This window comes from Sorex fumeus, unplaced genomic scaffold (assembly GCF_029834395.1).
Source record: "Sorex fumeus unplaced genomic scaffold, SorFum_2.1 ptg000047l, whole genome shotgun sequence".
Classification (NCBI taxonomy): Eukaryota; Metazoa; Chordata; class Mammalia; order Eulipotyphla; family Soricidae; genus Sorex; species Sorex fumeus.
The window spans coordinates 1,178,284-1,193,539 of record NW_026606104.1 but is presented as its reverse complement, the minus strand read 5'-3'; the positions used below and the strand labels follow the sequence as shown (position 1 = coordinate 1,193,539).

Below are 15,256 nucleotides of genomic sequence, written 5' to 3'. Positions count from 1 at the left end.
GGGTGTTAGTTTCCTATTTTGTTACTTTATGTTCCCCAGATGAATGCAATCTTTCTATGTCTATCCCTTTCTTTCTGAGTCATTTCGCTTAACATGATACTTTCCATGTAGTACCACTTGTATGTAAACTTCATGACTTCGTCTTTCCTAACAGCTACATAGTACTCCATTGTGTAAATGTGCCAGGGTTTCTTCAACCAGTCATCTGTTCTTGGGCACTCAGGTTTTTTCCAGATTCTGGCTATTGTAAAGAGTGCTGCAATAAACAGACAATTGCAGATGTCACTTCGGCTATACTTTTTTGCCTCTCTGGGATATATTCCCAGGAGTGGTATTGCTGGGTCAAATGGGAGCTCAATTTCTAGTTTTTTGAGAATCATCCATACTGCTTTCCAGAAGGGCTGAACCAGTCGGCATTCCCACCAACAGTGAAGGAGTGTCCCTTTCTCACCACATCCGCGCCAGCACCGGTTGCTTTTGTTCTTGTGGATATGGGCCAGTCTCTGTGGTGTGAGGTGATACCTCATTGTGGTTTTGATCTGCATCTCCCTGATGATTAATGATGTGGAACATTTTCTCATGTGTCTTTTAGCCATTCAGATTTCTACTTTGTCAAAGTTTCTATTCATTTCATCTCCCCATTTTTTGATGGGGTTGAATGTTTTCTTTTTGTGGAGTTGAACCAGTATTTTGTATATCCTTGAAATTAACCCCTTATCATCTGTACAAAGAAAACTACAAAACGCTACTTCAGGAAATAAAAGAGGACACGAGGAAATGGAAAAATATCCCCTGTTCATGGATGGGGAGAATCAACATTGTCAAAATGGCAATACTTCCCAAGGCACTGTACAAATTCAATGCAATCCCTATAAGGATACCCACAACATTCTTCAAAGAAATGGAGCAAACACTCCTGAAATTTATATGGAACAATAAGCCCCCACGAATAGCTAAAGCAATTCTTGGGAAAAAGAAAATGGGAGGAATCAACCTCCCTAACTTCAAGCTCTACTACAAAGCAGTAATAATCAAATCAGCATGGTACTGGAACAAAGGCAGAGTTGCAGACCAATGGAAGAGAGTTGAATATACTGACATTTCCTCCCAAACATATAATCATCTAATCTTCGATAAGGGGGCAAGAAAAGTGAAATGGAGCAGGGAAAGCCTCTTTAATAAATTGTGCTGGCAAAACTGGACGGCTACATGCAAAAAAGTGGGCTCAGATCTCTGCCTAACACCATGCACAAAAGTAAGATCGAAATGGATTTATGACCTCAACATCAGACCGGAATCCATAATGTTTATTGAAGACAAAGTTGGCAAAACTCTCCACGATATTGAACTTAGTGGTATCTTCAAAGATGTCACGCCACTGGCCGAGCAAGTGAAAACAGAGATAGACAAATGGGACTATCTTAAACTAAGAAGCTTCTGCACCTCAAAAGAAACAGTGATCAAAATACAAAGACAGCCTACAGAATGGGAAAGAATATTCATCAAATACACATCCGACAAGGGGTTGATTTCAAGGATATACAAGGTACTGGTTAAACCTCACAAGAAGAAATCACCCAACCCCATCAAAAAATGGGGCGAGGAAATGAACAGAAACTTTCGCAAAGAAGAAATCCCAATGGCAAAAAGGCACATGAGAAAATGCTCTACATCACTAATCATCAGAGAGATGCAGATCAAAACAACAATGAGATATCATTTCACACCACAGAGACTGGCCCACATCCACAAGAACAAAAGCAACAGGTGCTGGCGCGGATGTGGCGAGAAAGGGACCCTCCTTCACTGCTGGTGGGAATGCAGGCTGGTCCAACCCTTTTGGAAAACAGTATGGACGATTCTCAAAAAATTAGAATTCGATCTCCCATTTGACCCAGCTATAGCACTCCTGGGAATATATCCCAGAGAGGCAAAAAGGTATAGTCGAAGTGACATCTGCAATTGTTTGTTCATTGCAGCACTCTTTACAATAGCCAGAATCTGGAAAAAACCTGAGTGCCCAAGAACAGATGACTGGTTAAAGAAACTTTGGTACATTTACACAATGGAGTACTATGTAGCTGTTAGAAAAGATGAAGTTATGAAATTTACATACAAGTGGTACTACATGGAAAGTATCATGTTAAGCGAAATGAGTCAGAAAGAGCGGGATAGACACAGAAAGATTGCATTCATCTGGGGAACATAAAGCAACAAAACGGGAGACTAACACCCAGGAAGGGCTCAGATTAGTACCAGGAATTTTGCTCCATGACTTGAAGGCCAGCCACATGTGCTAGGTGAGAAGGAAGCTCAGATAGAGAAGAGAGCACCAAATAAAGGGTGTTGTGAAGACCCTCCCAGGGTGGGAGAGACATGCTAAAAGTAGTCTATAGACCAAACATGATTGCCACTCAATGCCTCTCTGGCAAAACACAGTACCCAAAAGAAGAGAGAGAGAACAGGGGGGAATGCCCTGCCACAGCGGCAGGGGGGGGGGGGGGGGGGGGATGGGGGGTGGGAGGGATGCTGGGACCTGTGGTGGGGGAGGATGGGCACTGGTGGAGGGATGGGTACTTGATCATTATATAACTGAAACCCAAGCACAAAAATTTATAAGTCTATAAGTGTACTTCATGGTGTTTCACTAATAAAAAAAAGATAAAAAAATAAATAAAAGCATAATAAAAAACAACATATTCATTCTATACAGTAAAAAAAAAAAATTAACCCCTTATCAGATGTGTAGTTGGTGAATATCCTTTCCCGTTCAGTTGACTGTCTTTGTATTTTGGTCACTGTTTCTTTTGAGGTGCAGAAGCTTCTTAGTTTAAGATAGTCCCATTTATCTATCTCTGTTTTCACTTGCTTGGCCAGCGGTGTGACATCTTTGAAGACACTATTAGCTTCTATGTCATGAAGGGTTTTGCCAACATTTTCCTCAATGTATCTTATAGATTCCGGTCTGATGTTGAGGTCTTTAATCCACTTAGATCTTACTTTTGTACATGGAGTTAGGCAGAGATCTGAGCCCATTTTTTTGCATATAGCCGTCCAGTTTTGCCAGCATAATTTGTTAAAGAGGGTTTCCCTGCTCCACTTCACTTTTCTTGCCCCCTTATCGAAGATTAGATGCTCGTATACTTGGGGGGGGGGGGGGGACGTCAGTATATTCAACCCTGTTCCATTGGTCTACAGCTCTGCCTTTGTTCCAGTACCATGCTGTTTTAATTATTACTGCCTTGTAGTAGAGTTTGACGTTAGGGAGGTTGATTCCTCCCATTTTCTTTTTCCCTAGAATTGCTTTAGCTATTCATGGGGGCTTATTGTTCCATATGAATTTCAGGAGTGTTTGTTCCAATTCTTTAAAGAATGTCATGGGTATCCTAATAGGGATTGCGTTGCATTTATACAGTGCTTTGAGAAGTATTGCCATTTTGACAATGTTAATTCTCCTGATCCATGAACAGGGGATATTTTTCCATTTCCTCGTATCCACTTTTATTTCCTGAAGTAGAGTTTTGTAGTTTTCTTTGTACAGATCCTTTACTTCCTTAGTTAAGGTGATTCCTAGGTACTTGATTTTCTGGGGCACAATTGTGAATGGGATTGTTTTCTTCATGTCTTTTTCTTCTCTTTCACTATTTGCATATAGGAAAGCCATGGACTTTTGGGCATTGATTTTATAACCTGCCACTTTACTATACAAGCCTATTGTTTCTAGAAGTTTCTTGATAGAGGTTTTAGGGTTTTCTAAGTATAGTATCATATCATCTGCAAATAGTGAGAGCTTGATTTCTTCCTTTCCTACCTGGATGCCCCTGATATCCTTTTCTTGCCTAATCGCTATTGCAAGTACTTCCAATACTATATTGAACAGCAGTGGAGAGAGTGGGCATCCTTGTCTCGTCCCTGATCTTAGAGGGAAGGCTCTCAGTTTTTCGCCATTGAGGACGATGCTTGCTGTAGGCTTGTGGTAGATGGCTTTAACTATATTGAGAAAAGTTCCCTCTATCCCCATTTTGGCTAGGGTTTTCATCATAAATGGGTGCTGGATCTTGTCAAATGCTTTCTCTGCATCTATTGATATGATCATATGATTTTTATCTTTTCTTTTGTTGATGTGGTGGATTATGTTGATTGATTTCCTAGTGTTAAACCAGCCTTGCATCCCCGGGATGAATCCTACTTGGTCATGGTGTATGATCTTTTTGATGAGTAGTTGAATTCTATTTGCTAGTATTTTGTTGAGAATCTTCGCATCGGTGTTCATCAGGGATATCGGCCTGTAGTTTTCTTTTCTCGTGATATCTTTGTTTCCTTTTGGTATTAGAGAGATATGGGCTTCATAGAAACTGTTTGGGAGAGTTTCCGTTTTTTCAATTTCCTGAAAGAGCTTGAGAAGGACTGGCAGCAGGTCCTCTTTAAATGTTTGGAAAAATTCGCTAGTGAATCCATCTGGGCCTGGGCTTTTGTTTTTGGGAAGGCTTTTGATTGCAGTTTCTATTTCGTTGATGTTAATAGGTCTATTCAGATACTCCAGGTCTTCTTGATTCAGCTTTGGGAGCTTATAGGAGTCCAGGAATTTGTCCATTTCTTCTAGGTTCTCTTGTTTCGTGGCATACAGACTTTCAAAGTAGTCTCTGATGATCTTTTGGATTTCTTTGGTTTCTGTTGTGATATCCCCCTTCTCATTTCTGATTCGGTTTATTAGGGTTCTCTCTCTCTCTGTTTCTTTGTGAGTGTTGCGAGTGGTTTATCTATCTTGTTTATTCTCTCGAAGAACCAGCTCTTGGTTTCATTGATCTTTCGGATTGTTTCTTTGGTTTCCATGTCATTGATTTCTGCTCTAAGTTTTATGATCTCTTTCCTTCTGCCTGATTTAGGTTCTTTCTGTTGATCCTTTTCTAAGGACTTGAGCTGTGAGGTCAAGTTGTTTATGTGCACCATTTCTACAGACCTAAGATATGCTTGCAGAGCTATAAATTTTCCCCTTAATACAGCTTTCGCTGCATCCCATAGGTTCTGGTAGCTCGTGTCTTCATTCTCATTTGTTTCCAGGTATCTTTTGATTTCGTCCTTGACTTCGTTCCTGACCTATTCATTGTTCAGCATCGAGTTGTTTAATTTCCAGGTGTTTAATTTGGTTCTCCGTGTCTGTGTGTGATTCACTTCTATCCTCAGTGCATCATGGTCTGAAAAGATGGCTGATACTATTTCTATCTTCCTTATTTTGTTGAGGTATGTTTTGTGTCCTAGCACATGGTCTATTTTGGAAAATGTTCCGTGTGCACTGGAGAAGAATGTGTATTCTTTCTTTTTGGGGTGTAAAGCCCTTTATAAGTCTATAAGCCCTCTCTCTTCTATTTCTTCTTTCAAAGCCAATGATTCCTTGCTGGGTTTTGTTCTTGTTGATCTGTCCAGAGGTGATAGGGCATGTTGAAGTCTCCAAGTACTATTGTGCTGCTTGCAATGTCCTCCTTAAAGTCTGTTAGCAGTTGTTTTAAATATTTGACTGTTCCCTCATTAGGTGCGTATACATTTAAGAGTGTGATCTCTTCCTGTTGTACGTATCCCTTGATGAATAGAAAATGGCCTTCACTGTCCCTTCTAGCCTTTTTCAGGGTGAAATTAATGTTTTCAGATACTAGTATGGCCACCTCAGCTTTTTTACAGGAGCTGTTTGCTTGCAGGATTGTTTTCCATCCTTTGACTTTGAGTCTGTGTTTGCTCTGAGTGTTGAGATGAGTTTCTTGTAGGCAGCAGAATGTTGGGTTCTGTCTCTGTATCCATTTTGCCGCTCTGTGTCTCTTCAATGGTGAATTGAGACCGTTACATTGAGAGTATGGTTATGGGGTTTTGTGTCATATTTCTGTGCGGGTGTGTTGTGGTTGTAGGGTTTGTCTTGTCTTATAGTAGCCCCTTTAGTCCTTGTTTTAGGTTTGGTTTTGAGTCTATGAAGTTCCTGAGCTGCTGTTTATCTAGAAAATAGTGTAGCTTTCCATCTATTTGGAGTGAGAGTTTAGCCGGATAGAGTATTCTTGGTGAAGCATTCATTTCATTGAGTTTTTTGACTATATCTCGCCACTGTCTTCGGGCTTGCAGGGTTTCCTCTGAGAGGTATGCTGTGAATCTCAGGGGTACTCCTTTGTATGTGATTTCCTTTTTTGCCCTTGCTGCTTGCAGTATTGTGTCTCTATCGGCAGCATCGATCATTCTGACTATAATATGTCTTGGGGTGTTTCTGTTGGGGTCTCTTTTAGCTGGCACCCTTCGGGCTTCTTGAATCTGGATGGCTGTATCATGGAGCGCTGGGAATTTTTCGGCAATAATTTGTTTCAGCAGGTTTTTTTCATTGGGATTGTTTCCTTGAGCTTCTGGTAGTCCAATGATTCTAATGTTGTTTCTTCTGGAATCATCTCGTAGGACTCTGATTTGCTCTTGAGCTATTTTGAGGTCCCTTGCCATCGTTTGCTGTTGTCTGTTGGCTTGGTGCAGCTGATCTTCCAAGTCACTGATTCTTTCCTCAGCTGTGGTTGTTCTGTTGTTGAGGGCAGTGAGTGAGGTTTTGACTTCGTCTATGGAATCTGTGATGCGTGCCATTTCTGTGTGGAGCTTTCCAATTTCGGCTCTCATTTCTTGCTGTATTTTGTCAATTGTGCGATCGATTGTTTCTTTCGTGTCCTCTTTCAGTTTAGCGGATATGTGTGTGACTGTTTCATCGAGTTGATTGAACATCTTGATGACTTCATATCTGAATTCCTTCTCAGAGAGGTCCCTAAGGTGGCTAGCTCCTACTGAGTCTTCTTGAGAGATTTCCTCATGGTCTCCCTGTGGTGGGGATTTGCGTTGTTTCCTCATGTTGTTGTGTATGTGGAGGGGTAATATTTGTTGGTTTCGCCAGCACTCTTTGCATGTGGTATCGTCGCTCTTTAATTCACGCCTCTGTCATCACCCTAGAAAGAAAGGATAAGAATAAGCAGAAAAGAGGCTTCTATTTCCCTCAGCTGTTCTTGGATGACTGTTACAGACCATGCAATGTTATAACGTCCATATCAAAAATTTGCTTTTGAACAACTTATCCTCTTTCACGTCTCTTGATTGTCTTTTGTTAAAGAATAATTTTTGAAGTAGTTAACTCTAAATTTTGTCCATGTCATAAGTTACTAATTAACAGTAACTTAATTACTAATGAAATGGGAGGAATCAACCTTCCCAACCTCAAACTCGACTACAAGGCAGTAATAATTGAAACAGCATGGTACTGGAACAAATACAGAGCCACAGATCAATGGAACAGGGTTGAATATACTGACACTCCCCTCCCCAAGTATATGATCAGCTAATCTTTGATAAGGGAGCAAGAAATGTGAAGTGGAGCAAGGAAAGCCTCTTTAACTAATTGTACTGGCAAAACTGGACAGCTACATGCAAAAAAAAAAGGGGGGGGGGCTCAGATCTCTACCTAACACCATGTACAAAAGTAAGATAAAAATGGATTAAAGACCTCAACATCAGACTGGAATCCATAAGGTACATGGATTCCTCCACGACATTGAAGCTAAAGGTGTCTTTAAAGATGACACGCCACTGGCCAAGCAAAGTGAAAACAGAGATAGAAAAACTGGGACTATCTTAAGCTAAGAAACTTCTGCACCTCAAAAGAAACAGTGACCAAAATACAAAGACAGTCTACAGAATGGGAAAGGATATTTACCCAAAACCCATCTGATAAGGGGTTGATATCAAGGATATACAAAGTACTGGTTGAATTCCACAAGAAGAAAACATCCAACCCCATCAAAAAGTGGGGCGACGAAATGAACAGAAACTTTCTCAAAGAAGAAATCTGAGTGGTAAAAAGGCACATGAGGAAATGCTCTACATCATTATTCATCAGGGAGATGCAGATCAAAACAACAATGAGATATCTCACACCACAGAGACTGGTCCACATCCAAAAGAACAAAAGCAACCGATGTTGGTGCAGATATGGCGAGAAAGGGACCCTCCTTCACTGCAGGTGGGAATGCCGACTGGTTCAGCCCTTTTGGAAAACAGTGTGGACGATTTCAAAAAATTAGAAATTGAGCTCCCATTTGACCCAGCAATACCACTCCTGGGAATATATCCCGGAGAGGTCAAAAGAGTACAGTTGAAATGACATCTGCACTTGTATGTTCATTGCTGCACTGTTTACAATAGCCAAAATTTGGAAAAAACCTGAGTGCCCGAGAACAGATGACTGGTTAAAGAAACTTTGGTACATCTATACAATGGAATACTATGCAGCTGTTAGAAAAGTTGAAGTCATGAAATTTACATACAAGTGATTCTACATGGAAAGTATCATGCTAAATGAAATGAGTCAGAAAGAGAGGGACAGACACAGACTGCGCTCATGTGGAGAATATAAAGTATCAGAATGGGAGATGAACACCCAAGAATAGCTGAGATAAGTACCAGGAGGTCTGCTCCAAGGCTTGGAAGCCGGCAGCACATGCTAGGGGAAAAGGCAGCTCAAATAGAGAAGGGAACACCAAGTAAAGTATGTTTGGAGGATTCACTTGGGATGCGAGATGTGTGCTGAAAGTACACTATAGACTGAACATGATGGCCACTCAATACCTCTATTGCAAACCACAACACCTTAAAGGAAAGAGAGAGCAAAAGGGAAATCGAAACCCAAGCACAAAACTTTGTAAATCTACAACTGTACCTCATGGTGTTCCACTAATAAAAAAATAAATAAAATAAAATTTTAAAAAAAGGGAATGCCCTGCCACAAAGGCGGGGCGGGGTGGGGATGGGGGTGGAAGACTATTGGGATTATTGATGGTGGAGAATGGGTACTGGTGGAGGGATGGGTACTCGATCATTGTATAACTGAAACCCAACCACAAAAGTTTGTAAGTCTACAACTGTACCTCATGGTGTTTCCCTAATGGGAAAAAAAAATAGTAGCTATTATAAATTAGCTACAGAAAGAAGCCAAAATACCAAACTCTCATAGCTAGAGAATGCTAAAGTGAATTTAAAAGTGTATAAAATCTAGAGCTGGAGAGATAGAACAGGAGTGAAGGCATTTGTTTGGGACTCAGCTGACTCAGATATCACTTGATAGTGACCTTCCTTAAAACATAAGAGGCACCCAAACAAAACTATAAAGATTACTAATGTATTTTCTGAAGCAGTGTATGAAATGATTTGATTTTACTGGCAGATTCAATTTCTTCTGATTATTTTGAGAAAAAAAAAGATGTCAAGAAGTAACTTGTTAGAATCTGCAGAGCTGTTCTACTCACTGGACATTCTATTTAAAATCTCTGCCACAGTGCTGATAATGCTTAATGAGTTTTTGCTATTTACTTATTTCTTCTTTCTACTTCAGAAAACAACCATTTTTGTTGTGCACGTATGTGGAGCCGCACTCACCTTTGGTATGGGTTCATTATATATGTTTGTTCAGACCATCATCTCCTATCAAATGCAGCCCAAAATTCATGGCAAACAAGTCTTCTGGATAAGATTACTGGTAGTGATCTGGTGTGGAGTAAGTGCCTTTAGCAGTATCCTTTGCTTAAAGTGTAATTACATTGGTAAGAAATTAGACAATAAAGTTTACTTTTTTTTTTTTTTTTGGTTTTGAGGCAACTGCCAGCAGTTCTTAGTTCTTAGTCCTCGCTCTGTTCTCAGGGATAACTTGTGGAGGAGTTTGGAGGACCATATTGGGTGCCAGGCAAGCAAGCACCATTCCTCTATACTGTCCCTCCTGCCCCTTAGATGAAAAAATTTAAATGAACACTACTGCTGTGTTTTGTTGCCTTATTTTGATTCCTGAATTAGTCATGCAAATTAAAGGACTTGAAGTATAAAATTGAAATTTTACATAAACCGCAGTAATTGTGTTAAGAACTTAATGTTTACCCAGATCATTCTCATTACAACTTAAAAAAGAATGAAGTGACACTCCCCCTGAGCAACTTTGTAACACGCTGATCATAGAGCTTTAATTCACTGAGTAATTTACTGAGTAAAGAGGGATTGACTATACAGAAGTTATAATAGTAATATAATAGGGTAATCCTTTGGGAATATTTAAACTTTCACAGATTTCATATGGCTGTAGCAATAGCACAGCAGGTAGGGCATTTGCCTTGCATGCAGCTGACGTGGCCAACCCAGGTTTGATTCCTCCACCCTGTTCAGAGAGCCTGGCAAGCTACCTGTGGCGTATTCAATATGCCAAAACCAGTAACAACAAGTCTCACAATGTCAATGTCACTGGGCCCGCTGGAGCAAATCGATGAACAATGGTTACAGTGCATATGACAATGCCTTTAAGAAAATTATTTGGACCTAGGGAACAAATATATAATTAATCCCTTTTGACCTTTAAAATGGTTTTTTTAAAAAAATTTTTTAAAATATCTGTGAGGTAGACGATTGCAAATATGTTCATGATTAGATTTCAGTCATGCAGTGATCCCAACTCCCATCCCTCCACCAGTGTACATTTCCCACCACCGATGTACCCCGTTTCCCTCCCATCCACCTCCAACCTGCCTCGATGGCAGGCACTTTTCTTCTTTCTTGCTCTCTTTTTATGCATTATGGTTTGCAGTACAGGTAGGTAATCATGTTTGTTCAGGGGATTCAGCATTTTTATTGGGAAGGAACAACTGGAATAGCCTTTTTAACTGGGTGGCAGCTTTGGGGTGTGGATGTGACTGCCGAAGCATCTGAAAGTACAGAGAGGTGGGGGAAGGTAGCCCATCCTTACCCCAAGAAAGCCTGGAGATTTCAGTCACAAAACCCGTATACCCAAATTTTCAGCGGATTATATCTTGGTGAGGTCCTTCCCGAGACGGTGGAGTCTAGCCAAAGGCATGGAAGTGATTTTGGATCTTTGGATCATGAAAGCAAGCCGCTGCTGAGGACTCTGCTTGGGCCTGCTCCCTTCTCCCTCCAAATTCCCCAATTTTTTTAGCCTTACCTGGGTCCGAGATTAAATGTAGCTTTTAGTTCTTTTTTGAGATTTATTTATGGGGCTTTGAAGCAAGGCCAGAAGAGCTTACATGGTGACTCTGGAGCTGGTTCTTGGGGGTGACTGCCAGTGCTTCCAGGAGTATAGGGAAGTGGACAGAAGTAGCCCATCCCAACTCTGAGACAGCCTGGAGATTTCAGCCACAAAACCCACATAACTGAATTTTCAACAGGTTAATATCTTGGTGAGGTCCATCCTGAGATGATAGAGTTCAGGTGGGGGCATGGTGGCAATTTTGGGTTTTGTTTTGGATCTAATTTAAACTTACAGGTCTTCTCTGAGAGTCTTCCTTGACTTCTTTTATAGTGCTGACTTGTTCATCACTTTTGTACAGTGGCAATTTTGGCAATGATATAGTTCAGAAACTCCATTGGAACCCTGAGGACAAGGTAGGAATTTAGAATCAATAAAACTTAGGTTTATCATAAAGATGAATATTTTGGTGTATTTTTTATTTCTTCACTAGTGAAACAGTAGGATAATGTAGTTGGAGTACTTTGTGTATGTGACGGAGTTTATGCCAAACTCTCCCTATTCTCCTGTCATCTATGATCTGTGGGCAGTTTCAGGATAGAATTGTGAATGGCAGTGTTTTCTCAGAGATTGACTTTTCTAAATATGAATATTGTACAACATATTACCAGCTTAAATATTCCACTAACAGAATACTTTTTTTAACTGAACTGAAAAGATATCTTCTATTTTTGTTATATGAAAGTATTAGTATAGACACTCTGTTTAGGTTATAAGAGAGTGTCTTTTTTTTTTTTTACAAAGGTTTTTACAAAGCATTTGGAGATGGTTATTTTAAATTTGTGTGTGTGTGTGTGTGTGTGTGTGCGCGCGCGTAGCTGGGGATTGAACCCATGACCTTATACATGCAAGGCATGCCCTCTACTCCAAAGACACCTCCCCAGCCTTTATGTTAATTTTCAAGAGTCACTTCTAGATATGACAGATTTGTGAAAATAAAAGTTTACCAGAATCTTTTTTTTTTTAATGTAGGAGTACTGCTATTTAATCAGCCATTAATTAGCTGATTGAATTGGGCATGAACTCCACCTTACTTTTTTTTTTTCATTTTTTATAATTTTATTTATTAAATCACCGTGAGAGCAGTTACAAAGCTTTCGGGTCTAAGTCTCAGTCATACAATGAAACACCCATACCTTCACCAGTGCCCATTCTCCACCACCAAAAACCCTAGTATCTCCCATTCCCCACCCTCCCCCTACCTGTGGGGCAGATGATTTCCACATTACTCTCTCTACTTTGATCACATTCAATATTTTGACACCAGACTCACCATTATTATTTGAGATTTTACCCCAACACTCAGATCTGCTGAAAAGGCAACAGTAGACAATTTGTGTTCTATTGCTGGTTATGAATAACATATGATGTTGCGTGGCTGCAGTAGGGTCATGTGATTTTGAAATTCCGAAATTTTAACACTTAAATCTGGAGGGATTTCTGCCAAAAGCCACTGGGTTTCAAGATTTGCTCCTGAGTCTCTGGGATCATGGCTGTTGAGCAGCTTGATCAGGAGCCAGAGAGGCCATTAATGGGCGATGACTTGGGGTCTCGTTGGGACCGGGAGACCAGGACCGGCTCCACCCCCATCCTTTGAGACCCAACAAGTTTTGTCACTGCGGGCCCAGACCTGACTGTCCCATGGCCTCTGGAGGATGACTGCCACCGAGCCGCTAAGGGCAGGCGGAGGGACAACATCCTTTCCCCCTTGGGGTGGCCCGGCGACAGTAACCTACTGCGGGGTCCTGACGCATTTCTGCCAAAAGCCGCTGGGTTTCGAGATTTGTTTCTGAGTTTCTGGGATCATGGCCATTGAGCAGCTTGATCAGGAGCCAGAGAGGCCGTTCGTGGGCGATGACTTAGGGTCTCATTGGGGTGGGGATGACAGGCCCATCTCCACCCCCATCTTGTGAGGCCCTGCGTGTCTCGTCACTGGGGGCCCAAACCTGACTGTCCAGTGGCCTCTGAAGGATGGCGGCCACTGGGCCACCGGGGGAAACAGGCCAAGGCACGAAACCTATTCCCACCTGGGTTGGCCCAGCATCAGTAACCTACTGCAGGGACCGGACGCATTTCTGCCAAAAGCTGCTAGGTTTCGAGATTTGTTTCTGAGTCTCTGGGATCATGGCCATTAAGCAGTTCAATCAGGAAACAGAGAGGCTATGCCTCCAATTATATAGCTGAGCCGGAGGTGGTTTGTAGGTGTGTCTCCCACATACCTAACTTCTGGCCATTTACTTTCTTGGTAAACTTTTCCCCAAGTTTTTGGTGTCTGGCCAAAGGCACAACAGCAATATTGGGGTATCTGGAAGTCTGAAGGCGCCATCAGGCTGAAGATGCACTCGCCTCATAAGTACAGACTGACCTGCTGGCGGCACCATACCCCCGTACCAGAATCTCATAATCAATTCATTATGTATGGCTTGAAAATAACACTAAGCTTATTGTGAACATTGTTTGCTCAAGACATCTTCAAAATCTTATCTTGAATGGTTGTGAGAATAATAACTGAATTAGTTAGTGCAGAGTACTAATTCTTCTGTTTGCCCCAGATCAGTGGTTTTTAGACACTGGTTCACAGATGTAAATAGGTTGAAAATTGCTGGTTTCCTGCCATGGTTACCAGCCACAAGTCGATAGATTGGGTCCAGTTCGCAGATTGAAAGTTATTTTTCTAGATTAGGCTTCAGCTTTTTCCACTTGTGATTCCTTTTTTACCTGTGAAGTATTTACATGATCTGGGGTAGACAGATATATAAAATAGTTATGCAAATCAAATATTCACTGTTAATAAATCATAAGGAAATATGTTATTAAATGATACTTACATTCAGTTTTGCCACCCCTGTGGTGCCACAGGTCACTGTTTGTATTTAAGAAGCTAGATTCTAGATGACGCTAAAATAGCTAGATTATTTAAGAGGACTTACCAAATGCCTAACTTTAAATTCTCAAAATATGCTCAAGTCAGTGGTTAAATATCAGAAGCCAATTTATATGGATTTTATATTTTTTCTTATTTGAGAGTAATTCTGGATCATTTGAATCAGATTTCACAGTATTGTTCTTTCCCATTGTCACTTAAGGGCTACGTGCTTCATATGATCACGACAGCAGCTGAATGGTCTATGTCATTTTCCTTCTTTGGTTTTTTCCTGACTTATATCCGTGATTTTCAGGTAAGAAAATACAGAATTAGACTCAGGCAGTCAGATTTCCTCCAAGTAGAGGAAGAGAACTTTCTGTAGAAAAATCCTCATTGCTTTTGAAAATTAACTTTAGAATTGGGCACCAGAGCAATGATGCTGAAAGAGCAACTCAGGTGAGTTGTTTCTGTTTGGAGAAGTAGCATGTTGCTAATCAGTTTCAGTCTTTTTTTTTTCCTGATGGTGCTTATCCATTTTCCTTCTCGCATTTACTTTCTCCCCACCCCTAATTTTTATTTAAGCACCCTGATTTATAGTTCTGTTAATAATAGAGTTTCAGGCAGACCGTGTTCCAGCTTCACGCCCTCTGCCAGTATCAGTGTTTTTCCACCATGGATCACTCCTCACTCCCTTGCCCTACCTCCTTAGCATGCTCTACTCAGTCCTATAGGCTGACTCTTAGGGTCTGGTACCAGCAGCCATTTGTTTTCCCTTAGTAAGTCTCATAACATTTCACCTATACATGTCCCTCTCCCTCTGATTAACCTCAGTTAGCATGATGCCTTCTAGTTCATGTAGTATCAAATCACATAATTTAATTTTATAACTGGCAGTATTCCATTGTGTGTCATCTATAATGTATATATCCATATATATTATATATCCATATATAATAATGTAAAGGTAAAGGCCCTCCCGTTGATCGTCGATTTGCTCGAGCGGGCCCAGTAACATCTCCATTGGAGACTTTGTTGTTACTGTGTTTGGCATATCGAATACTCTATATACATATATATTATATATATACCACAATTTTTTTATCCACTTATCTGTTCCTGGACGCTTGGGTTGTTTCCATATCTTGACTACTGCAGACAGCACTGCTGTGAAATATAAATGCAAATATATTTTCTAAATGCTTTTTTGGTCCCTTGGGGAGACACCAAGAAGTAGAATTCCATAAGGAAGTTCAATTCTTAATTTTTTGAGAAGGCTCCATACTGTTCTCCATAGAGCCTGAACCAGACAA

At 40.8% G+C, this 15,256-nt stretch overlaps 1 protein-coding gene across 2 annotated transcripts in view; it reads left to right on the top strand.

Moving 5' to 3' along the window:
* The window catches only part of DRAM2 (DNA damage regulated autophagy modulator 2), a 46,219-nt gene that overhangs the window by 29,496 nt on the left and 1,467 nt on the right, over positions 1–15,256 (top strand). For both annotated transcript variants that reach the window (XM_056122828.1, XM_056122829.1), the window contains exons 6-8: positions 9,392–9,569; positions 11,354–11,436; positions 14,167–14,259. In XM_056122828.1, the coding sequence (XP_055978803.1) occupies positions 9,392–9,569; positions 11,354–11,436; positions 14,167–14,259 (354 nt within the window). The remainder of the gene's footprint in view (positions 1–9,391; positions 9,570–11,353; positions 11,437–14,166; positions 14,260–15,256) is intronic.